General features: G+C 36.5%; 1 protein-coding gene across 1 annotated transcript in view; it reads left to right on the top strand.

The window, feature by feature from the left end:
* Nucleotides 1,109-25,943, top strand: part of LOC109823414 (mitotic checkpoint protein BUB3.3) — a 25,618-nt gene continuing 783 nt past the window's right edge. Inside the window, exons 1-9 of the mRNA XM_020389693.1 lie at nt 1,109-1,289; nt 1,366-1,496; nt 10,644-10,726; nt 16,811-17,065; nt 17,521-17,593; nt 17,855-17,935; nt 18,017-18,095; nt 20,497-20,597; nt 25,285-25,347. Coding sequence (XP_020245282.1) covers nt 1,185-1,289; nt 1,366-1,496; nt 10,644-10,726; nt 16,811-17,065; nt 17,521-17,593; nt 17,855-17,935; nt 18,017-18,095; nt 20,497-20,597; nt 25,285-25,347 — 971 coding nt within the window. The 5' untranslated portion in view covers nt 1,109-1,184. The remainder of the gene's footprint in view (nt 1,290-1,365; nt 1,497-10,643; nt 10,727-16,810; nt 17,066-17,520; nt 17,594-17,854; nt 17,936-18,016; nt 18,096-20,496; nt 20,598-25,284; nt 25,348-25,943) is intronic.

Raw genomic sequence — 25,943 nt, 5'->3', positions numbered from 1 at the left:
GTGGAGCAAAAAAGAGTAATTATTGAAAAAAGTCGTGGTCTGTAAATAATTGGGGGTGATGCATAGCAGATTTTATCTACTCAGACGCGAGCCTATCTACCATATAGGCAATGCGATACCATTTTGGTCCAAGACCCCATTCGATCCTATTAAAAAATTGCCACCCAATAACTCATTACCTGATGACGTATTTGATAGTGTAAGAGCATCTCTAACAGTTTCCTCATTTTTCATTTTTGAAGAATATAGTTAGGTTTTTGGTTCAGAGCATCTTCAATAGCTTCGCCAAAATTTTCTTCAAAATGGGGAAGCAAAAGTCAAATTCTCCAACTAATTTTTACACCAACTCCAACAGCTTCCCCATTTTGAAGAATCTATTTTTTCCTCCAAAAATTTAGAGAATGCTGCAGATTTGGGGAAGCTTCCCCATTTTTTCTCCTCCATCCCTATTTTGGGGAATGAGATGGGGAATCTGTTGGGCCAAAAACCTAACTAAATTCTCTAAAATTGAGAAATGGGGAAGCTGTTGGAGATGCTCTCAATAGATTCTCCATCTCATTCCCCAAAATAGGGATTCTTGAGAAAAAATGGGGAAGCTCCCCCAAATCTGCAGCATTCACCAAATTTTTGAATAAAAAAATGGATTCTTCAAAATGGGGAAGCTGTTGGAGTTGGTGTAAAAATAATTTGGAGAATATGACTTTTTCTTCCCCATTTTGAAGAAAATTTTAGAGAAACTGTTGGAGATGCCCTAACATAATTTGGTGATATATTTGGCGTTGCAGTTCAGCCTAGTTGTGGCTTTGCTATTAATGATGTATTTTATGTTACTGATGTCATTATACACTTGGGTCCAGATTGGGTAGTATATCCAATAATGTTACTAATGTTGTGACTTTTTTTTTTTGGAAGATATGAATACTAGTTTAAAACAGTAGTAATTTTTTTAAAATTATTAATTATGTATTGACACTATTTTCACGAGATACACTTTTAACGAACCCTTTATTTTAAAATTTTCTTTTTTTTTTCCGTTCAGTTTTTGTTTTAATTTTGACTAGTCAATTGAAGCAATTTACCCTCATTTGGACCTTCAGCCTTTTTCCCGCCCAAACTCAAAGTAGGGTTTTGTTCACGCCCAGCAAAACTGCTCCCGAATTGGGGCAAAAGTCACGGAGCAAAAAATGGAAAAATCTCGTTTAGATCTCAAGAAACCAATTGAAGACTCGATCTCTAAGATCCGATTCGCCCCAAACTCTAACAATCTCCTCATCTCCTCTTGGGATTCTGTAAGTTCTTCTAAATATCTCGCTTCAGTTTCTTTCTCGTGAAAAAAGTAATTTTTATTCAGGATTTAAGTTGCAGATACTTCGGCTGTATGATGTGGATGGGTCCGTGATGAGATTTGAAGCTCAATCAGAAGGAGCGCTTCTCGATTGCTGCTTCCAGGATGAGTTTACTGCTCTTTCTGCTGGCTCCGATGGATGCGTAAGAAGGTGAAAGTTTTATGATGTATTTGATTTCATCTTTAGTTAAAAATGCAAACCTTGATTTTTTTTTTTTTTTTTTGGCTGNGTGGCAGCAGCAGTAGTTGTGTGATAGTGCCATATTATATTCTGAGCTGTTTCTAAATTTCATATAAGACCCCAGATCCTCATATTTCCAATTAATACCCCCAATTCAATTAATTTGCTTTAAATAGAACTCCTTGGTCAGAATTTTTCATAATCATTTGTTGGATAGCAGGCAGGTTCCTAATCTGTTTTGGTAACAGGTTATTGGAATTCCTAACCCGTTTTGGTAACATATTATTAGGATTCCTAAAATGTTTTGATTTTGGTTTTAGAATTCCTAGTATGTTTTTGGTTTTCGGATTTCTATATATATGGAAAAATTGGAAGAGAGAATTGTGCAACGAAGTGGATATTTGGAGCACAAAAAAATGGTATTTTCTGAGCTATTGGTTAGAGTTTTGTTTGGAGAGAATTAGAGATTTGTTGGTGAGATTAATTGGTGAGTTTGTGTGATTTTGTAATCTTAGCTTGTACTCTTCTTCTCTATTAGTGAAAACCACATCCCCTTCTTGCCCCGTGGACGTAGGCAACTTGCCGAACCATGTTAAAATTGATTATTTGAGTTTGTGCCATTATTTTGCATTGTTTGGCATTCTCTCGACGTTTGTTTGATTTGGTCTCTCGTAGCACATCGGTTTGGTTTTGACTTCCGCCGCGCACAACAAGTGGTATCAGAACCCAATAAGTGGTATCAGAGCCCAACATCATTATTATTGTATTGTTAGCTCTTGGAATGAGCAGATTTTTGTGTCTTTTTTTTGGGGGTGGGTGGTGGGTGGGTTGGGGTGTTATTGAGAAATATGATGATTTTGGGCCTAATATTAAATTAAGAAATAGTTTGGGATCCAAGATGGTATTAAAGGGTGTTAGTTAAAACAAGTTAATAGATTTTGGGTTTAAATAGAAATATGAAGATTTGGGGTTCTAATATAAATTTGTTTTAAATATAGTTTAATATGACAAAAAAACGTACTGTTCCTGTGGGGAGCAAAATTTGATGTTTATGTCATTTTTGTACAGATGTATTTTCTATTGGCCCCTATGAAACTTAAGTTTTCATGATGTTTTGGTTTTGGATGATCATTTTCGCCAAAAAATAATGAAATATTGTCACTTTTTATTCCCCAAAATGCACAAGTTGGGTTGAGACTTCTCTTTTCTTTGACTTCTTGAATATGCTCCATCCATTTAATTTTCTTTTCCTTTCTGCTGCATCTGCTGCTTTTGGCAATGTTTAGCTTCTTAAGAATTTAGTTTATCTCAATATCATGACAAGCCAAAGAGGGTCTTCACCACTAGGAAGTACATGATAGAAAGCTTCCACTTGGAGTCCATTCATCTATAAGTTTGATTGTCTAGCTTTGTTTCATGTTTTAATATGTTTCTTTATTGAATATGATCAATAAGGCAAGAAGGAAAAGGAAAATAAAAATCAAGAATAAAGAAAATAAAATTCAAGAATAAAAGAAAATGCAAGAAATTAAAGATGGTGGATTCAATTATAGATATGGGTAATCTACAATTGAACCCACTTCTTAGAAAAGGGTGATTCCCTAGAGGGTTCTAGCCTAAAGGCGAATCAAACAAAATAAAAATAAACAAAAAGAAAAACTAAACCCAAGAGGGTTCTAGCCTCAAGGTGAATAGTATAAGAAATTAAAATCTAACTACAAAATAAAGTGCAAAATCTAAACTACAAAATAAAATTGCAAGAATTAAATGCAAGAAATTAAATCTATTCTATAAGCATGAAATAAATCTAAGGCAAGAGGGTTCTAGCCTCTTGGCTATTTAACAAGAAAATAAAATCTAAACTACAAGCATAGAAATAAATCTACACTAATAAGCAATAAAAAGGAAATAAAAGAGAAAAAGGAAAGAAAATGCAAACCTCTAAATAATTCTTCATCTCCATCTTCATCATCCAACAAAGAGAAGAAATATTTAAAGTGGTGAAAAAATTATTATTATTAATTGCAACTAAAGTTACAATTTTTGGAAGGCCTTCTCAATTAAGAGTAGCCCTCCTCTCCAAAAGGAGTTACAAAAATTTTCACACCTCTAACCCCTCACTCTCTACCCCTATTTATAGTAAACATCAGTGAATGAGAGCCATTGGATTGAAATCTTATCCAAAAACATCAATTTTCAGCCTTTGATTCGTAACAAACTTCCCAGCGTATCGATACCAGCATCGATAGGGGTATCGATGCTGGCATCGATACGGGCATCGATGCGGGCATCGATGCCCCCATCGATGCTGGCATCGATGCCTGCCTGCTTCTAGCTGCTGTCCGCAGAACTCCTCTTTCATTGGTTCTTGGGCTTGGATCTTGGGCTTTTGCTTGGGCTTTTGGGTTTTGATATTTCTTTTAATCCTTCATCTTAGCTTGGGCTTTTGGATAGATTGGAAATTGATTTTCCAATTGGCTTCTTGATTCATTTCTTCATTTAATCAATGGGTTTTTGTTGAGAGATGGGAAGTTGAGATTTATTCTTCATTAACCTGCAATTAAAAGATAAAAATAATTATTAGTGGTATATTTATTCATATAAAATAGATAATGAGGGTATAAAATTGTAATAAAATGTGATTATCAAATACCCCCACACCTAAACTTTTGCTAGTCCTCTAGCAAAGAAAATAAAAAGAAAATCCTAACTCACTTTCGCAGGAATCGCGGTTGTATTTAGCGCATACAACAAGCCTTTAAACCCCTAGGTTATCCTAGTGGACGAGTTGTAGTCTCGTGAGGGTTTGCAGTGAATATACCCACAAAATTCGGTCAACTTGCCAAATTAAAGAAGTCAGTAAATAACTAAATTCACTTGATAACTTTTAGATAATCTAATTGGAGTCAGTTATCACTCAAGAAAACATTTATATATAACTCTAAGGTATAATTTTAAGAAAATCTTCTCATTGTAGCAATACAAAACCAAGCCAAACTTAGAAATTTAATTTAAAAGTTTTGAAAGTAACATGCTAACTCTTTGTTTTAAATAATTTTCAAGTTGCTTGATCTAGAATATTTTCCAAGACCATATATAAAACATTTATTATTATTATTATATATTTTTTTTAACTCTTTCATCCTTGGTGATTTTTTTTCTACTTTAACGTGCTTTCTAAGTGACCATTTAACGAGTTTTGGGCCAATGGATCCCAACCCAAATGGGCTTAGGTCATTAAGTATGGAAATACTCATTGGGCTTAATTACTCGGTCAGCTTAGGCTTTATAAGATAGAATCACCTTGAATTCAAGAGTTTTTTTTTTCGTTTTTGGTGCCCATTTTTTCGCACTCTTCTTTTTCTTTTTTTTTTCTTTTTTTTGTATTTATATTTTGAAAATATGTAAATCAAGACACTTTGAAAAAATTATTTTCAACTCTAAGTTAAGCATACACAATTTTCATTATTTTAAATAAAAGTCCAAGTTAAGGCTTAAGTAAAGTATACTACTTTGAAAATCATTTCTTAAAAAATTTATTTAGAGTTATCATAAAAGATGAACTTAAGTAAATAACTAACTAGGGATTAGAAAATTTTAAATTTATCAAATAAATCAATTATTACATAACTCTATCAATTTGGCAAGTGACGATATTTTTTTTTTTAAAGAAAAAAAAAGGGAAAACGTAACTAAAAATGTAAAATAAAGAAAAAAATAACTAATTCTCACCCCCACACCTAAATTTTGCATTGTCCTCAATGCAAACTCTATGATGCATAAAGTAAAGCAGATAAGAAGTGAAGCACTTACATTTGGTCGGCTGATAAAAATCTGTAATTACCTTTGGTTTGAGGAGGATGAAATCAAAAATTTATTCTTTTTTTTTCTTTTTCTTTTTTTTTTTTAAGAACTGAACAAGAAACTCTCAAATGAGAGAAGAATAAATTCTTTTTATTATTTTGAAGTCAACAAAATAAACAATGTAGAATAAAATATTCAACATGAAGAGTTTTTGTTCTACATTGAATCCTACATACTCAATAATGTACTAAAATTCTAAGTATTCTGGGGTGTTCAATGATTTTTGCAACAAGGTAAGGTAGGTATTATTGGTGTCATGCATTTTGTATTTCTTAATGAACTTAGGCTCTTGTACTGTGAAGTTTTGTTTTCCAACAACCAATTCTTCTGTGAAGTTCTGAAAATTTGGTTGTTGATTATTCTCCAAGAATCTAAGTTCATCAAGAAAAAGTTTTTCAAAATTTAATTCAAAGCAGCAAAGGTTTAACACAGTTTTATTATTCTCAAGGACCTGATCTGCTTCTTCTAAAAACTCTAACTCTTCATCAAAAATTTCCTCAAAACTCAAATCAGACTCTTCTTCTTCTTCTTCTTCTGATCTTTCCTGAATGTAGTTTATTTCTAGAGGCTGATTATTTGGTTGGTCCCCTGGATTAAAAATATTGAGATCAGCAGTCAAATTCCCAAAGGACAGCTTCATTTGACCAGTTCTACAGTTGATGAGAGCATTAGAAGTGGCTAAGAACGGTCGTCCTAAGATAACAGGTGTCTGTCCTTTGGGATTGGAAACAGGCTGTGTTTCCAAAACTACAAAATCTACTGGAAAAATAAAATCTTCAACCTTAATCAGAACATCCTCTAACTCACCTATGGGGACCTTAACAGATCTATCAGCCAACTGTAAGGTGCATTTGGTTGGGTTCAGTACACCTAGACCCAATTGCTGATAGACTGAATATGGAAGCAAATTGACACTGGGCCCTAAGTCTAAAAGCGCCTTATCAATGTGAGTATTACCAATGATACATGAAATGATGGGGGAACCTGGATCTTTACGTTTCAAAGGTATAGGATTTGACAACATTTCACTGATATTGGCGGCCAAAAATACTTTCTTTGGAACATTTATTCTCCTCTTCTTAGTGCATAATTCTTTTAAAAATTTAGCATAAGATGGAATTTGTTCAATTACATCTAAGAGAGGAATATTGACCTTAACCTGCTTGAATGTTTCTAGGATCTTCTCCTCTTGAGGAGAGTGTTTCCTAGACCTGAGTCTATCTGGAAAGGGAGCAACCGGTCTAAATCTATCAAAAGCAGGCTCAGGTTCGGGTTCAGGTTCTTGGTCATCTGAGGGGAGTGATTGTTGAATAGATTCATCAGAAGGAGAAGGAGAAGGAATTTGTACAGGATCAAGAGTTTGACTTGGAGGAGTTCTCACTTGATTATCGACCTGTCTACCTGACCGAAGTGAATGGATTGCATTCACTTGAGCTTCATAGGATGAACTGCATCCTGTGTTATTAGGGTTGACCACGGGTTGACTCGGAAATTTTCCTTTCTCTCTTTCACTCACGGCACTAGCTAGTTGACCAAGTTGGGATTCTAATCTAGCTATAGCTTGAGTGTTGGAGTTGAGCATTTGTCCGGTTGATTGCATGAAGGAATTCAACGTGCTAGATGTTTGAGTCAACATATTCGTGGTTTGAGTAGAGGCCTTAATTATGGTTTCTAAACCCCTTTCCAAGACATTGAGACGTTTATCTTGATCTGGATTGTGAGGAGTTTGAATTACAGCTTGATGAGGAGGAGACTGATTTTGATACGGCAGATTGGGTTGTTGAAATTGTGAATGAGAATTGAATGGAACTGTGTTTCCCCTAGGAAAATGTTGGGTCGAAGCGGGAGTGAAATTTTGAGTTCCGGGAGAATTTCCTAGATTCCATGCAAAGTTGGGATGATTTCTCCAACCTGGATTGTAGGTTGGAGAAAATGGATCATTTCTAGGGTGCTGGAATGCAGCGTTCATCTGTTCTAATGAATGATTGTTTCCTAAGAGAGGGCATTCCTCTGAAACGTGGGTAGGAGACTGACAATTATGACATCCTGGGAAAGAAACATGATTGAGTTGAGCTGGAGCTCGTTCCTTAATTTCTAAGGCTTCTAACCTCCGCAGAATTGTCGCCATCTTCGCTTCAGAAGCAATGTTTGACTCCAAGGAAAGACCACTAGACTTAGAATGGGGAACTGATGAAACCCTGTCATCGCACTGTTCCCATTGCATTGTTTTTTCAGAAAGACTCTCCAAAAACTCCCAAGCTTCATCAGCATTTTTCCTCATAAAATCCCCGTGGCACATTGATTCTAAGGAAGTTTTTGCAGAATAATCTAATCCCTCATAAATTATTTGGCACAATCGCCATTTCTCTAAACCGTGATGAGGACATTGGATGAGAAGATCTTTAAATCGGTCAAAATACTTCCAAAAAGGTTCTCCCGGGATAATTTTAAAGTTTTGAATGCTGTTCCTAAGCTTTACCGTTTTATGAATAGGAAAAAATTTCTTAAGAAAAACGGTGACAAATTCATCCCAAGTTGAGATGGAATTTGTTGGTAAGCTGTACAGCCATTTTTTAGCTTTATCCTTAAGAGCAAATGGAATAAATCTAAGCTTAACCGCATCTTCATTTAATTCTCTCATTTTAATCATAATACACACTTCCTCAAATTCCGAAATAAAAATATATGCGTCTTCTGTTTCATTACCAAGGAATTTGGGAAGCATGTTTATGTATTGCGGTCTAAGCTCAAAACTTATTCCATTTGTTTCGGGGAGCCTAATGCATGAGGGGATTGCATTCCTAATGGGATAGCACATATCATGAAGAACGGGTGGATTAGGATGCTCCATTTCTATGATTGGTTCAAAGCGAATTAATCGATGTGTATTATCCCTAATCCACTGTTGCATACACCAAAATATTTCTTTTTATTATTTTTTTTATTTTTTATTTTTTTTCAAAAAAAGAAAGAAAATTAGAGGGTGAATTTTATTATGGTCAATGGAAATAAAATCTTTTTTTTTTAAGATCCTAATTGTCACTAATTGTGAGAAACTAACTAAAGGTGTGGAATTGAAAATATAAGGAAGAAGACTTACCACAAGCGAATATCCAATTCCTCAATCTCCAATTCTTGATCTTTAATCTCCAAGTAGTTCTTTCACAATAAACACACAAGTTAAAGAACCAAAATAATTAAAACCTACTTAAGCACCTTCCCCGGCAACGGCGCCAAAAACTTGATGCGGCATAAACATGTACCAAAAAGGTTGCAAGTGCACAACCGTGTCAAGTTATAGTATTTAAGATATCGATCCCACGAGGAAGGTGTTTTGTAGGAGAAAATATAAAATCGGTTCTTATGTTGTGTGTGTGACAAGTAGGAGTGATAAGTGAATGTGATTGTGGAGAGATAGAGAGAGTGGAAGTGATAGTGTGTAAATCGGCACGAGATATAAGTGAGAGTGGATGTGACAAAGAATGAATATGATCAATAAGGCAAGAAGGAAAAGGAAAATAAAAATCAAGAATAAAGAAAATAAAATTCAAGAATAAAAGAAAATGCAAGAAATTAAAGATGGTGGATTCAATTATAGATATGGGTAATCTACAATTGAACCCACTTCTTAGAAAAGGGTGATTCCCTAGAGGGTTCTAGCCTAAAGGCGAATCAAACAAAATAAAAATAAACAAAAAGAAAAACTAAACCCAAGAGGGTTCTAGCCTCAAGGTGAATAGTATAAGAAATTAAAATCTAAACTACAAAATAAAATTACAAGAATTAAATGCAAGAAATTAAATCTATTCTATAAGCATGAAATAAATCTAAGGCAAGAGGGTTCTAGCCTCTTGGCTATTTAACAAGAAAATAAAATCTAAACTACAAGCATAGAAATAAATCTACACTAATAAGCAATAAAAAGGAAATAAAAGAGAAAAAGGAAAGAAAATGCAAACCTCTAAATAATTCTTCATCTCCATCTTCATCATCCAACAAAGAGAAGAAATATTTAAAGTGGTGAAAAAATTATTATTATTAATTGCAACTAAAGTTACAATTTTTGGAAGGCCTTCTCAATTAAGAGTTGCCCTCCTCTCCAAAAGGAGTTTACAAAATTTTCACACCTCTAACCCCTCACTCTCTACCCCTATTTATAGTAAACATCAGTGAATGAGAGCCATTGGATTGAAATCTTATCCAAAAACATCAATTTTCAGCCTTTGATTCGTAACAAACTGCCCAGCGTATCGATACCAGCATCGATACGGGCATCGATGCGGGCATCGATGCCCCCATCGATGCTGGCATCGATGCCTGCCTGCTTCTAGCTGCTGTCCGCAGAACTCCTCTTTCATTGGTTCTTGGGCTTGGATCTTGGGCTTTTGCTTGGGCTTTTGGGCTTTGATATTTCTTTTAATCCTTCATCTTAACTTGGGCTTTTGGATAGATTGGAAATTGATTTTCCAATTGGCTTCTTGATTCATTTCTTCATTTAATCAATGGGTTTTTGTTGAGAGATGGGAAGTTGAGATTTATTCTTCATTAACCTGCAATTAAAAGATAAAAACAATTATTAGTGGTATATTTATTCATATAAAATAGATAATGAGGGTATAAAATTGTAATAAAATGTGATTATCAGAGGTTATGATTTGTCTAGCTCATTTATTTTCTCCACTTCATATTCTAATATCACCCCCTTTTCAACTGCTCGTATGAACAAAAGACGTAAACTTTATGTTTCACCCTTCACATAGTGCACCACAAATCAACAGTATTTCACCTTTTGAGGAACCTATTTGATGCCGATCAACCACTCAAAAGCCTCATATTTTTTATATCTCTAGTTGCTTCTCTCCACATTTCTATTTCCATTAATGTGGCTATTTGGATGCTGATAATGTACTTACACATAAAGCCTTTTGTCAGTCATCTTCTATTGGTAAAACATTTAAATGTGCAGCTCAAGACATATTGATTGTATTGCATAGATTTTAAGCATGCTAATCTAGTCAGCCAAAACCAATTAATATCATTTGTAATGGCTAATCAATGATTATTTCTTACTGGCATTAGCTATGGCACCTATTTAGATGCACCAAAATTTTATTTGGCACTCTTATATTGAAGAGAAATAAAAAAGAAAAAATGAACGTAGACTTTTTAATTGAACTATAGCTCCATACGAAATTGTGTTTTATTTTCAACCTGATGACTCGATTCATTTCAGTCTTTCATAAATGTTCTCAGGTATGATTTGTGTTCAAACACTCAAGCTATTGTTGGAAAGCATGCCGACTCGGTCATATATGTTGAATATTCTGAGCAAACTGGTATGTGGTCAACTAACTAATTCTAGATGCAATACAGAGAGGTTGCATTATAATTTTCATCATACTAAGAAACGTTGGGGTTAATCTATTGACAATTTGTGCCATCCGGATCTCGTGACAAACAATTAGCAAGCAAGAAATCATGAAAAAAATAAAAACTTTGCAGGAAAGAACAAATAAAAGGAGAGAACACCAAATTTAATGAGGTTCGGCAAACGTGCCTACGTCATTGGGAGCCACACCAGAAATTTCCTTGATTATTAAAGAAGATTACAATGCCTGCAAACAACTATCACTCTCTCTGAGATCTCTCTCTCAAAGTGCTCTCAAAACCCTCTCTTTTTCGTGTACTACCTCTCAAAAGGACGTTCAAGAATATATACAAACCTTAACTCAGAGATTCCAAAACGGGCCAGGAAACCGCTTGACCCGATATCGATCGACTAATGCACTTGCACCGGTCTACTGATAAGAACAATTCTTTCTCAGAACTGCTTCGTGCATATTGTCGGTCTACTGATGGCACCCCATCAATCGACTTACCAGAGCAATTTTTTTAGGCTATTTCTCTTCGCAAGCACCTTCGCCTTCCTGAAAAAATTCTTTCTTCAATCAATATCATCCTTGGTGATCTCACTTATCCTCCTAGTGTGGCTTTGTCCTCATTTCCTACGTATGAAGGCCAACTGAAATTGCACACAATTCCAGTTTCTCAATGATCACTGTCTTTGTCAACATATCTGTAGGATTTTGGCTCCCCAAAATTTTCTCTAATAGTAAATTCCCGTCCTCTATCAACGAATGTATGAAGTGGTAACGTACGTCGATGTACTTCGTTCTGATATGATAAACTAGATTCTTGGCAAGATGTATAACACTCTGGCTATCACAATAAAAAACTATGTTCTCCGATTCAGACCCAACTCTTCCAGATATCTGGTCAACCAAATCATCTCTTTGCTAGTTTCAGTCACTGCGACATAATCTACCTCAGTCGTGGACAACATCACTATCTTCTACAAACCTGAGATCCAGCTCACTACTGTCGATCCTAAGGTAAAAACATATCCTGTGGTACTTCGCCTTGTATCATGATCACCGGTAAAGTCTGCATCCACATATCCCTACAGTAGCAATTTTTTTCTAAAACACAGTGGCATATCTGTAGTCCCTTTCAAATATCTTAGTATCCACTTTACGGCCTTCCAATGCTGCTTTCCTAGATTGTTAGCAAACATGTTCATAATTCTCACTGCATAGACGATATCTGGTCTCGTGCAAACCATCGCATACATAAGACTACTAATGACTGATGAGTATGGTACTCTGGTCATGGACTCCTTCTCTACATCCGTCTTGGGCGATTGTTCCTCAGATAATCTGAATTGACTTCTAAGGGGCGTGCAAACGGTCTTTGTATTCTGCATGTTGAATCTCTGAAGTACATTCTCAATGTATTCAGCCTGACTCAACTTCAACGTCCTTTCAGCTATATCTCGACTGATTCGCATCCCAAGAATTTGCTTGGTCGCACCCAAATCATTCATAGCAAGCTCCTTTGTCAACTGCTTCTTTAACTTGTTAATCTCCTGTAAACATGTCCCTACAACTAACATGTCATCTACATACAGCAATAACACGATATAGCTAGACTTGAACCTCTTGAAGTAGCAGCAATGATCTGAATTACACTTTCTATAGCCATTGCTCTGCATGAAGTTATCAAACTTCCTGTACCACTGTCGTGGAGCCTGTTTCAAGCCGTATAAGCTCTTCTTGAGCCTACATACCATCTCTTCCTTTCCTTCCTCTATGAAATCAACATGTTACTTCATTAGATTTCTTCATCTAAGTCACCATAAAGAAAGACAGTCTTCACATCCAACTGCTCAAGATAAATTTTTAGCAGCTACTAAACTCAACACCATCCTGATGGTTGTAAGCTTCACAACGAGGAAAAATATCTCTGTATAATTCACTCCTTCTCTCTGTCGGAATCATTTCACAACTAATCTGGCCTTGTATCTTTTGCTACCATCACTCTTCTGCTTAACCCGGTAGAGCCACTTGTTATGTAAGGCTTTCTTATTCGCAGGTAGCCTACCTAACTCCCTTGTCTCATTCGAGTGAAGAGAATTCATCTCTTACATCGCATGCTCTAACTGCTGAGATTTACTATGTTGCGCTACCTCCTCATAGCACTTCGGTTCTCCACTGTCTATCAAAAGTAAGTAATGTAGCGATGAAAGATATCTATGATTTGGTTTGGGTACTCTGGATGATCTCCTAAGCTCCTCACCCTAGGTATTAGTCTCTGCACCTGGAGTCTCCTCCGTTCTTTGGTCAGAACTGCATCCTCTAATATGAACATTGTACTTGGATGTAACTGCATACTCGGGGATTTGCCTGAAGCCCCCATCTGAAAGTTCCTCTAAATCCATATACTTGGATGTAACTGCATCATTAGTGTTGCTCCCACTGCTTTGGTTATCATTACCATTATCCATGTCCTTGTACATTATTTCTTCATTAAATATGATATCTCTACTCCTGATGATTTTCCTGTTCTTATCATCCCACAGACGATATCCCAACTTTTCAATGTCGTATCCAATGAATGTATACTTCTGTGACTTAGCTTCTAGCTTGTTCCTAACAAGGTCACTGATATGAACATATGTCACTCAACCAAAGACTCTCAAGTGTGAGAGATTTACTTTCTTTCCACTCCAAACCTCTTCTGAAATCCTAAAGTCTAATAGAACTGAAGACTCATGATTTATCAAGTAAGCTGCTATATGCACTGTGTCCGCCCGAAACATCTTAGGTAGACCTTCATATAGACGCATGCTCCTCGCACGTTCTGTCAGCGTTCTGTTCGTCTTCTCTGTAATACCATTTTGTTACGGTGTTTCTAGAGTAGTCTTTTCTAAACGAATCTTATTCAGACCACAGAACTTCTTGAACTCCTTCAGATCATACTCTTCATCATTGTCCGATCTCAAACACTTCACCTTCAGATCTGTCTCGTTCTTTATCATAACTTTTTACTTCTTGAAGATCTCAAACACCTCTGACTTGTGCTTCATGAAGTACCCACACCTTTCTCGAGTGATCGTCGATAAAGGTGACATAGTACGCCAAACCATCAAGAGAAGACATGCTAACTGGACCCTATACATCTGTATGAACAAGCTCTAGCTTGTGAGCTTTAGGTGATCTTCTACTCTTCTGAAAGCTGACCCTCTTCTGCTTCCCGTAGATACAATCTTCACAAACACCAACTTTCACTGAATCGATACCGGATAGCTTTCCCTGTGAGTGTAGAATCTTCATACCTTTTTGACTCATATGTTCTAATCTATTGTGCCACAGATCTGCACTTTCCTTGCCATCTATAATTGCAAGGGTGTCACTCGCATGTGAAGTTAAATAGAAAGTTCTAATTTTGTTACCGCGAGCAATCACCATACTATCGTTAGAGATCTTCCACGAATCCTCGATAAATGTCGAAATATAGCCTTCCGCTCCAAACTAGCCAACTAAAACAAGATTCTTCTTCAGCTTCGGTATATGTCTGATATTCTTCAGAGACCACTTAGAACCCTTCATCCGAATCTGCACATCATCTCTTCCCACAATACTACAAGGCTCGTTATCCCCCAAGTATATTTTTCCAAAGTCCCTTGCTATATAGTTCTGAAGAAGCTTCCTATTAGCAGTGGCGTGAAATGAGGCTCCCGAATCAATAACCCATGAATCAGTGTCATTATCCACAGCAACGATCAATGCATCTTGCACAATATAAGTCTCCTGCTTATTTGTATTCTTCTTTGACGTTTTGCAGACTTAAGACATGTGGCCCTCCTACCGTAGTTCCAACACTTTCCTTTGATAAGCCTTATTTCGAATTCGACCTCTTCTTCTTCGACTTCGACCGCTTCCTGTTCTGATTACCTTTATTCTAGTTTCGGCCTCTCTGCTCGAAATTTACGGCTGAACCTGAAGCCTTTGATTCAGTCGACTTTCTTCTAACCTCCTCGGATAGAATCATACTAACAACCTCGTTCAGCTTTAACTTCTTCTTTCTTGTCGAGTTGCTAACTGTAGTCATGCAACGTGTCTAACTATCTGACAATTACGATAGTATCAGTAGGGCTTGTACTTTATCATCAAAAATAATGTCGACTGAGATGAGTTGATCAACAATCGTGTTGAACTCACTGAGCTGCAACGTGAAAGAGTATCATTCTGCCATCTTAAGGTTGAAGAGTGTTTTGACGAGATGCATCTTGTTTGCAGCTGATGGTTGCTCATATATCTTTGCGAGCGCTTCCAAAGCCTCACTGTCATCTTCTCCTTCAATATATTGTGGGTGACTGATTTTGCGAGCGACAACCGGATCTGCCATAGAGCCTTCCGATCTAGTATTTTCCAGTCCTTGTTTGTCTCCTCCTCCTTCTTTCCCTTTGCTTTTCCCATCAACGAACAGTAAATATCCTTCTGGTACAGATAGTCTTTCATTTGCGACTTCCAGTAGGCGGAGTCTGATCCGTCAAACTTCTCAATCTTCGATTTGCTTTCTTCTGCTATAGCTCTCACACAGATCTTTGCCGAACAAAGCTCTGATACCAATTGTTGGGGTTAATCTATCGACAACCCGTGCCCTCCGAATCTTGTGACGAATAATTAGCAAGCAAGAAATCACGATAAAATAAAAACTTTGCATAAAAGAACAAATAAAAGAAGAGAACACCATATTTAACGAGGTTCGGCAAACGTGTCTTCGTCCTCAGGAGCCACACCAGAAATTTCCTTGATTATTGAAGAAGATTACAATGCCTGCAAACGGCTATCACTCTCTCTGAGATCTCTCTCAAAGTGCTTTCAAAACTCTCTCTTTTTCGTGTACTACCTCTCAAAAGGACGTTCAAGAATATATACAAACCTTAACTCAGAGATTCTCTCTCTTTTTCGTGTACTACCTCTCAAAAGGACGTTCAAGAATATATACAAACCTTAACTCAGAGATTCCAAAACGGGCCAGGAAACCGCTTGACCCGATATCGGTCGACCAATGCACTTGCACCGGTCTACTGACAAGAACAATTCTTTCTCAGAACTGCTTCATGCATATTGTCAGTCGACTGATGGCACCCCATCAATCGACTTACCAGAGCGATTTTTTCAGGTTGTTTCTTACAGTCGAATCGGTCGACTGGTGCTTCTCTATCAGTCGACTGATCAGGAGGTTTTCCTGCTTGTTGATTTTGTTCCCAGGTTTCGGTCTACACACCCAAAACCAACAAGAAATATGGTAACTTCTATTAAGTATGGAGATTCTTATATTGAACAGAAGATTATTATCCAAAAATATTTTAACTATTAATTGAGGCACTGTGAGCATTCAAAATAAGCTATCCATACGTGGGACTGGATCCTGGTACATTTCTGATTTCTTTGATATTATTCCACATTACATCTGAACTTTGACCAAGATGACCTCAACTTCCCGCTTTCAAGAATATAGTGAACATTGAATCCGGATAATGAAAGCAATGGTAGCCATTTTTTTAACCCTGAACTAGCTGATATCATTTCCTGAAGTGGTAAAGTTTTAGAAGTATTTTTTGTTTCCTAAAACAATGAAGTAATTTTAGAAAAATGTTTGACACATTCTATGCTTGTGGGCAGCACTTCATTTTGGTCTTCATTCCACTCACATCAATCACTATCCTTCATGCTACCCTTTACCTCAGAGTACTCAATAAAAGAAAAGAAAAACAAAGGAATAATTGAATTTTCGATGCCCAAGTTTCTCATGATAATGAGTAGTGCCACCTACGAAATATGAATACTAACCAGACAACCTTAATGCCATGATGGCATTGTATGCCTGTGGTAAAGCCTCATGTCGCATGCAAGATTATGGGATTTCAATCCTCATATACTACGCTAGAGGAAGGGATTTAAATCCTCACAAAGTATAACTACAGATTTTCTTCAAAAATAAAGGAAGCTATCTTAGTACTGATCATATACTTTATTCTGCTTTTCAAGTGGCAAGTGACTTTTGATTTGCAGGCCAAGTTATTACTGCAGGTCTGGACAAAAAGTTGCTGTTTTGGGATTTTCACATGAAAAAGGGAGATGCTAGAAGCATAAAAGCAACAGATTCAGAGGTGTGGTCCATTTCAATATCTGGTCTTCATTTATTGGCCGCTATTGGAACAGAGGTAGTCATTTATGACTTGCGCAACATAGAAAAACCAGTCCAATCAAAAGACTTCAGCAAAAAGTACCAGATATGGCGTGTTCACCCATTTACTAGTTGCCAAGGTAACTTCTCTTTAGCCGTTTCTATCTTAAAGTTGATGATTTACCAATAAACACCTATAGTTCTGATTATTTATTTATTTAGCTATTTATTATTGTCGCTACTGTTTTATCTGAGTTCAGAGGGGTTGAGGGAAGGGGAGTTGAGGTGGGAGCAGTGTGTTTGGGGGAGTGGAGCTGTAGATATCAAGTTCCTTGCATATTTGGTATCTTCACATGTATAATTTGGTATGACTTTGGGATAGGCAAATAATTGCTATAAACTTGAAAGTTCCTTTCTGATGTAGCACAAAGAGATTCACGGACTATGTAAACTGAGAGTTACATCTTGTTCTGTTGTCTCTGTACATATTGCAGTTATCTGACCTTTAAAACATGCTTTCTCCTATTGTTCATTCAGCAACAACCATGCATACATCAGCATTTCAACTGTCTTATCTCTTCTTTATACTCACCAGGATATGCAGTGGGATCTATTGATGGATGTGTTGAGCTAAAATATTATGATCCTTCAGAGGACTCTGCCATGGGGTTAGTTCTTGGTTATTATTGTTTCTGTTGACTGTCATGCTATTTTTCTGGTGATAAGTGTTTTCCCTGCAAAAACGTTTGACTCCTAGATGTCTGCAAATTGTTTTCAAATGCTACACTGTGAAAAGCTTTCTTAAATCACATATAGTTTTTTTTGGAAGCAGATAATGTTTTCCAGGAAACTTCAACTGGACCTCATAAGTTTTTTTTTATCTGACAAATTTGTCCATTGGTGACTTACTCCATCTATGTATTTTATAGATATGCCTTTTGGTGTCATCCAAAGTCGAAAGATCGATCGTCTCACCTTGTTGCTGTGAATGATATCAAATTCCATCCATTGTATGCTCCTCAACTTTCTTAATTCTTTCAAAATGGTGTTCATGAATAAAGTTTTGAAAAATATAAGATCTGCTTATGCAGCAACAAGACTTTTGTTACTGGGGATAATGAAGGACACACAATCATCTGGAATGCTGAAAGTAGGAAAAGACTGTTTGAGGTATTCCTTCAGTTATATACTCCACCTTTTATGTTTAATTGGGTTCAGCTGAGATGTTTTATGCTCATGCATCTTTGATTCTCAAAATGCTTTCTTGTAAGTTACAGTCATCATGCATCCCTATTACATCGAGTCTTGCAGAATAAAGTAATAGAAATTGTCACTTCGTGTATAAGGATAGCTTGACTTCACTTCTCTGGAAAATATAAAATAAAATAATGTCGAAAGGCCTCCCTTTCTTTATGCACTTTGAGTTCCAGGGCTGTGGATCAAGATGAGATTTCTGTCTTAGAAGTCAGTAAGTGTTGATACTGCCTCTTCAGTAAACTGAGACAGTAGTAAGCCTCCCAGCGGTAAAAAAGAAGAGAAAATTTAAATGACAAACAGTTCTTCATGTGGTAACAAACAGCTGTAAGAAAGACTGACCAGATGCTTCAACTTTAAATAGCAGAAGAAAATGAGGAAGATAATTTTTAAGAATGAATAGCTCTTTTCTATCCTTTTTTTCATGTGGAATTCAGCGTTCTTATAGTGCAAATGTCACCATGTATGAAAAACTGCTCTCAAGCTTATGGCCGTCACCCTATTAAAAGCCTAGCTACCTGCAATGATGTCGGCAATCTTTAGAGTATCAAATACTTCTATTGTTAAATGGAACCCTTTTTCTATTTAAAAGCTGCAGCTGAGTAAATGAAGTGCAATAAGTAAGTTTGGAGTCTTCGGACCTGTGAAAAGCTAAAGACCACATGCCATATCAGAAGCACCAAGTGGACAGGCACACTAGCTTGTCTGTGAAAGTCAAACAGAGGTCCGTGTTGGAGGGAAAAGCATATGAATTCCACTATATGTTGCTTCATTTTCTATATGGAAGTGAAAATACATGTGAACATTATAATTCAGATCTAGTAAACACATGAAAGAGAACCATTATTGCTCTGTACCATTTTAGCATGTCATGTCTTAGACAAAGACACCTGCGATGCAAGGAATATATCCCCCCTTCGTTATTTAACAGTTGGCACCAAATAGCAGAATCACATAACATTCCAGCAGGTCACACACTTATCTTCATAGAGATAACATTTCCTCACACAAAGCTATGGGTTTCACACTCAGTCAAAATATACATAGGTAGGAACCAGATTTATGTGCTCTACTTCTATATATGCATTCAGAAAAGGAAATAATACTTTCACACGTTCGAGAAGCAAAATCCATAAGGTGTCATTATATGTATTAAAAAAAATTCATCATGTAGATCATTCATCTTTCAGGTTCAATCATGTGATGTCTCTTCCGCAAATCTAACGTATATGAATGTTATGTTGTTGTCCTATATCTGACTTTGACAGTGTCGAGACATCCAAATTTCCTCTGAAAATTAAAGAGATTAATTAATAAATGTTTGTAGCTCAGCTCGAACTCTTTTGATTCTTGTAATTAGCTGACTATAAGATGGCCACTTGGCAATAGATTAGTCAGATGTACTTTTTTTAAGGTTTCTTATACTGATGTCTCAAGTAAAATTAGGCATGGTCAGGCTCTAATAAAAGCAGCATTATTCTGATTGTGTATGATGCCACTATACACTTGTGTTTTCATCTGTATTCGAATGCACAAGTTGCTAGAGTATAGGACATATGCTTAGACAAGTGACTGATGATAGCTAACTTTGGAGATTTATATCTTATCAAACATGGTAATAGTATTTTCAATAATGATATCAATGTTTCATATTTGCATGTGGAGAGCAATAGTCAAGTACAGCCATATACTATGTCTTGCTGCTAGGATGCAACTATTCAGAATATGAATAACAGCATAAAAAACCCTTGAGGGCTATATATTTGATTTGAATGAGTTTTCTGCATTTTAATTTAAAATGCATACTTTTTCTAATCAATAAAGTAACAATTTCACTTCCTAAAATAATAGCATAAATCATAAATGATTTGACCTGAACTACAAAGAAAGGAAGATGCTTCTTAAATTATATTAAAAGATAAATACTTAAGTGAAGAAAAAGTAAACAAATCTTACTCCCTATGTTGCCTATGATGAGTCTGCAGAATTGTTGCCCACATTGTTTGATATTAATCCATGATAAGAATCTACATGAATTCTGAGGTCAATGGTAAGGAACAAAAATCTTAGTCCTTATTAACAGCACAGAATTCTTAGTTTGTGTAGCGGACAAGCAAAGAAAATTGGTTGTATCACAGCATTCAGACCTGTATAATTCAATATGAATGGCAAGTACAAGGGTGTATCTCTTTTTATTTATTTCTAGTAACAGTAGCCCACCGTTTGCACTTTAATCTTAAAATTTGCATTTCTTCACGGTACAATGCTAAGACAACCTGTGTATAACTTGGATAACCATATTATATGTTTGATGCAGATTGGAAGGCATCCTAACAGTGTGGCGTCATTAGCATTTAACCAAGGTGGTCAAGTTTTGGCTGTTGCATCAAGTCACACATACCAAGAAGCAAATGAAATGTTAGTTACTCACATCATTTTTCTATTTATCCACTTGTCTCCATAAATCAGGTTACTTATGAAGTTGATTCTTGCAACCCCCTGCCAGAAATTTCAGTTTGTGGCCATGGCCTTGAGTTTGAGATAGTTATATCTATTCTCTTGCAAAATCTATAGGTTACTCTGCCTGTGTGCCTAACTTGTTAATTATAATCTAATTGCTCTATTTTTATAATTTTGGTAAGCAAGTGAACCTTTACTACCAAAAGTGCATTGTAGTGCAGGTACCAAACCCTGTACCAAATAAACTCTCTCACAAACACATTCTTCATTAAGCAGAATATACACAACAACCTCCCAACAGCATCAGCTACAACAAAACATAACCTGCGGCAAATAATAAAAAACTCAGGTTCTCTGCTTCTTTACAAACTCCGGGGTGATGTGCAAAGCTTTACACCAGTCTCTATTTTTCCTTGAGTATCTGACCCTCTCAATGGCACCGCATAGAATCTTGATGTCAAAATTAGCTAAGTGAATGCAATCTTCCATAGTTAAGCTTGTGCTGGAAAATCAAGAACTTCTGACTCTCTATACATAGCAAATGACAGCAGCAGCTGCAGCTCTCTTTATACAATTATTTGAGGAACTCCCTCTCCAATTCCTCCTCATCCAAGCCAAAACAATATCCCACTGTAGGGGAGCATTATCCTTCTGAATAAATTTCATCACACTCCTCCACGCAGAGCCACTAAAACCACACTCAAAGAAAAGGCGGTCTCTATTCTCAACATGTAAACTGCACAGTACACAGTACACAATACACATACATGATTATCAATCACCCCATACTTCATAAGTTTACTCTTAGTAGGCAATCTATCCTAAGTCACCCGAAAAATATAAGAATATTTAGGAATGCACATTTTGTTCCGCACCAATCAATGCCAATCCATTCTAGCATGATCATCAAGGAGTAAACGATATGTAGAACTAGAAGAAAAAGGGGGCTTCTCACCTTCCCAATGGTACCCAGAGTGCGTAATATCAGTGCAAAGCAGTCCATCTTCTCTGAGCTTGAGGATTTTCCTAAACACCCATGAAAAATGAGGCTTAGCATCAATAGTCAAGAAGCTGTAATTTTTCAGATAAAATCCATGAATCAAATGAACTCATAAGGAGTCTTTTTTCCAAAACAATGGCCCAAACATGCTTTAGCATCATAACTCTGTTCACCGAAAACAAACACCATAGACCAAGACCACCATTAGCTTTAGGAAGGCAAACATAACTCCATAAGACTTTAGATTTCCTACTATTATGCATCCCACCAGCGCATAAGAACTCTACATATTTTTTCAACAGCTTTGATAACTTTCTTAGTGTTTATGTAAAACCCTCAAGAGAGATTGTTAGCTCTCTCTTAGATGTTATTAGTAGTGTTTTCGAAAATAAAGGAGTTTGTCCCTAAGCAATGTGGGACTAAACAACAAGGAATAAACAACTCTCTCAACACTTCCCTCAAGCTGGGCATACATATCATACATGTCAGACTTGTTACAAATAAAATTCATTAGTGTTCTCCCAAGAAGTTTTGTGAGAATGTCTGCAGGTCGATGTTTTGATGGTATATGCTTGGCTCTAATGATTCTCATCTCAATCTTCTCACGAATCAAGTGGCAGTCAACCTCTATGTGTTTTGCCCTCTCATGAAAACTAGATCTCAGCTATGTGAATGGTGGCCTTGTTATCTCCATACAAGTTCATGGGACACTCCAGAGGATAACCAATCACTGTTAATATATCTATAACCCAGATTAGCTCAAAAGTCAAATTCGTCATGGCTTGATACTCAGACTTAGCTGGAGGGCGAGAGACTACAGTCTGTTTCTTACTCTTTCATGATATTAGATTTCTTTAAAGAAACACACAATACCCAATAGTTGATTGTCTGTCCTCCGAAGGACTTACCTAATCTGCATTTGAGAATCTTGCAACTCTCGTGTGACCGCTCTCTGAATAGAGTACTCCATTTCCTGGAGTTTTCTTGAGATACATAAAAATCCTCTTCATAGCTTCTATATGAGGTTTACTAAGTGCTGGAAGAAACACACTAATAGAATATGTAATATCTGGTCTCGTGATTGTTAAGTAGTTCAGTTTTCCTACAAAGTCGTCTGTATTCTTTAGTTGTAGCTCCCTCTTAGTTGGTAGCAGTTTGACCTTGTCATCCATAGGTGAGTCAATGACCTTGCATTCTGATGTCCTAGCATTTAGCAATATATCAAGCACATATTTTTTCTAAGATAAGAGAATTCCATCCTTTGATCTAGCCACCTCAATACCCAGAAAATACTTCAAGGATCCAAGTTTCGTGGTTTGAAAGTGTTATGACGTGGTTCCTCAACAGCACGGAACCACAGATTAGTAGGAGTGTTATGTTCTTAACCACTACGAAGGAGATGTGGGACAACCTGAAGATTATGTACAGGAATGAGAAGAATGCTTCACGTGTTTTTGAGATTTATGAGCGACTGTTTGCGCTCAAACAGGGAGATAGGTCGGTTCCGGAGTTCTTTTGTGAGTTAAAGGGACTGATAGACGAACTGGAGATGCATCAGCCTGCAGTAGCTGATGCGGCGACGCTGTTGGGATATCGCCGTGAGTTGGCAGTGTCCAAGTTTCTTTCTGGATTACACCCTGCCTTACAGTCCCAGGTGAGAGGACATACATTGGGTGGAGATATCATCCCCTCACTGACTGCTACATTCTCTAGAGTCATGTAGGTCTCTACTGGTGTTTCTTCTGATACTTCTGCACCGTCTCCACCTTCAGTGGATCAATCTGCCAAGTTTTCTAGTAGAGGCAGAGGTCACGGTCGTGGTCGTGGTCGTGGTCGTGATTCTGTGGGAGGACGTGGCTCTTTTAGCGGGAGACAGGGTGATTCTGATAGGGGTTCACGTCGGTGTGGTCACTGTGGGAGGACCAATCATATTTCTGAGAAGTGCTGGGAGAAGTTTGGTCGTCCTCAGTGGGCCCAAGTAGTCGATGCCGGGTCGACTCGCTCACCTATTTTTACTACTACTAGTAATCCAGCTGCTATTGTTCCTACTGTTCAGATCTCTCAGGCAGATTATGAGAGATTACGCCAGCTAGAGCTCTCTAAGAACAGTTATTCGGTTACTCATGCATCCTCTTCAGGTATGGATGCTTACATAACTTCTCATGAATAATAGGTACTAGATTTTGGAGCCTCATCCCATATGACAGATATTGTAATTGGTAAACCAAGCAATTTAGTTAATAGTGTTAGTATTTTAGTATTTATGTATCTTTGATTGAGTATATATATATATATATATATATATTATTATATATATATATATATAATATATATATATATATATATATATTATAGGTGAATAAACTTTGTCAACTAAGTGGAAGGAATAGTGTTGTCACCGAACAGTTTTTTAACCACTCATATGTCTAGTGATCCATGTATTATATAAAAAGGTTTTTATATTAATAAATGTGTGGCTACAAGACTTTGGGACATCAACTTCTAAGTTGATAGGAGTCTTGCGCTTTTTACTAATATAATATAAATATAAGTATAATTATATATATAATATAAGATATATATAGTAATATATATATATATAGGTATATATATATATATTATATATATATATATATATATATATATATATATATATATATATATATATATATATATATATATATATATATATATTCAAGTATCACAATTAAAAAAATTATAAAAGAAAAAAAACGCTCAGAAACCGCTTAGGCGTCCGTCTAGGCGACTAAGCGTTGGGTGTCAAGTCCGACGCCTAGAAGCGCCTAGCGTTTAATGTAACATTGTTAGCCGTAACTTTCCACATTGGCGGATCATACCATTCCCACAATCCACAACCAATATTCTGAACATTTCGTCCAAACAAATTTTAGAGAATTAAAAAATCACCCAAAAATAAAAATCAAATTGAAGTCAAAGTTACCGTTTGGCATCCGTAGAACCTTCTGCCAGGATTTTTATCAGTGAAAGAGGTTAGATAGATGCAATCTAATCCACACTTACACTTCTTTACCCCCTAAATTTTTGCTTCTTCATTCCACTTTTGAATGAAGTGCATTTTGTTCAATCTTGCAACCATTCCACTATTCCCGACACCGGCAATCCTCGACTGCGCGCTTGACATCCTTCAGATCTCCCGAAACAATTTCGCATATCTCCCCTCAGCTAAATAAACCCTAACCTGAGTTTTCCCCTAATTTGTTGTGCCCTAGTTCATTGTTTCATCCCCGTTTTTATTCCCTCCCAAAATCGGTTAATCAACTCCACATCACTAATTCATGCCACATTAGCGTTTTCTAACGGTCATTAAGGATCACGTGATGTTCACGTGAGGGGTTTCGCCGGAAAACTTTACAACGACTAAAATTTGGACCTAGGTGCTAACTTAGACCCACTTTAAATACCAGAACGTCATCGGAGATATTTTAAATATCAAAATGGTAGAATGGACCTTTTTTAAATATCAATTTGGTAGTTTAGCCAAATAATAACTATGGAATCACAATTAAGGACTTTGTGAAGGCTAAAAGTTACTAATCAGTTATCTATTCCTGATTATTCGCCATATCCTTACCTATAACTAATTAGTTCTCTTTTTGTTAACAGAGAAGATGTTTCTCAGATTTTCATACACAAATGGGAGGACTTTGCTCTAGCTTGTTCTTCGGAGTAAGTATGACTTCTTGCAGCATGGATTTCAATTTGGGCAATGTTATACCATACTTCTGTAGATCTTATGATGTTATTAGCTAGAGTTTACGTATTGCACCACAGGCGTCAGGTAGATCAAATTCTTTGAGAAATCACGAACTTCTTTCTTTCATTTTGAACTTTTCGTTCATTCAGGACCTACGTAGCCGTCAGCCAGCATGAATGGGATGGTTGACATTAGTCATGATAATAAATAAATGGACGTTAGCACATAATCATAGCATATTTGTATTTAAATGAATCTAGTATACCCCTTTACTTGTTCTCTTTTAGGCGACAATGCATTATTTTTAATTTCGTTGATGAGGAAGCAGAGCTTGAGAAGTTTCCCTGTATATTGTTTCTTTCGGTTATTTGTATATATACCCCTTACATCATGGGTATTTACAAACCTACCTTCCAAATCTTAGTATTCGTAAAACTACCCCCCAAATCATCAACTTAGTAAAAAGAACCTCAAAAATCAACAACTTGTTGAATAAAAGTCTGACGATTTTATTAACAAAATTTTAATACCATGGTTACAAATTGGCCTATGATTGATTGATTTGGGC

The sequence above is a fragment of the Asparagus officinalis genome, chromosome 1, assembly GCF_001876935.1.
Source record: "Asparagus officinalis chromosome 1, Aspof.V1, whole genome shotgun sequence".
Taxonomy (NCBI): Eukaryota; Viridiplantae; Streptophyta; class Magnoliopsida; order Asparagales; family Asparagaceae; genus Asparagus; species Asparagus officinalis.
This window is presented reverse-complemented; position numbering and strand designations above follow the sequence as displayed.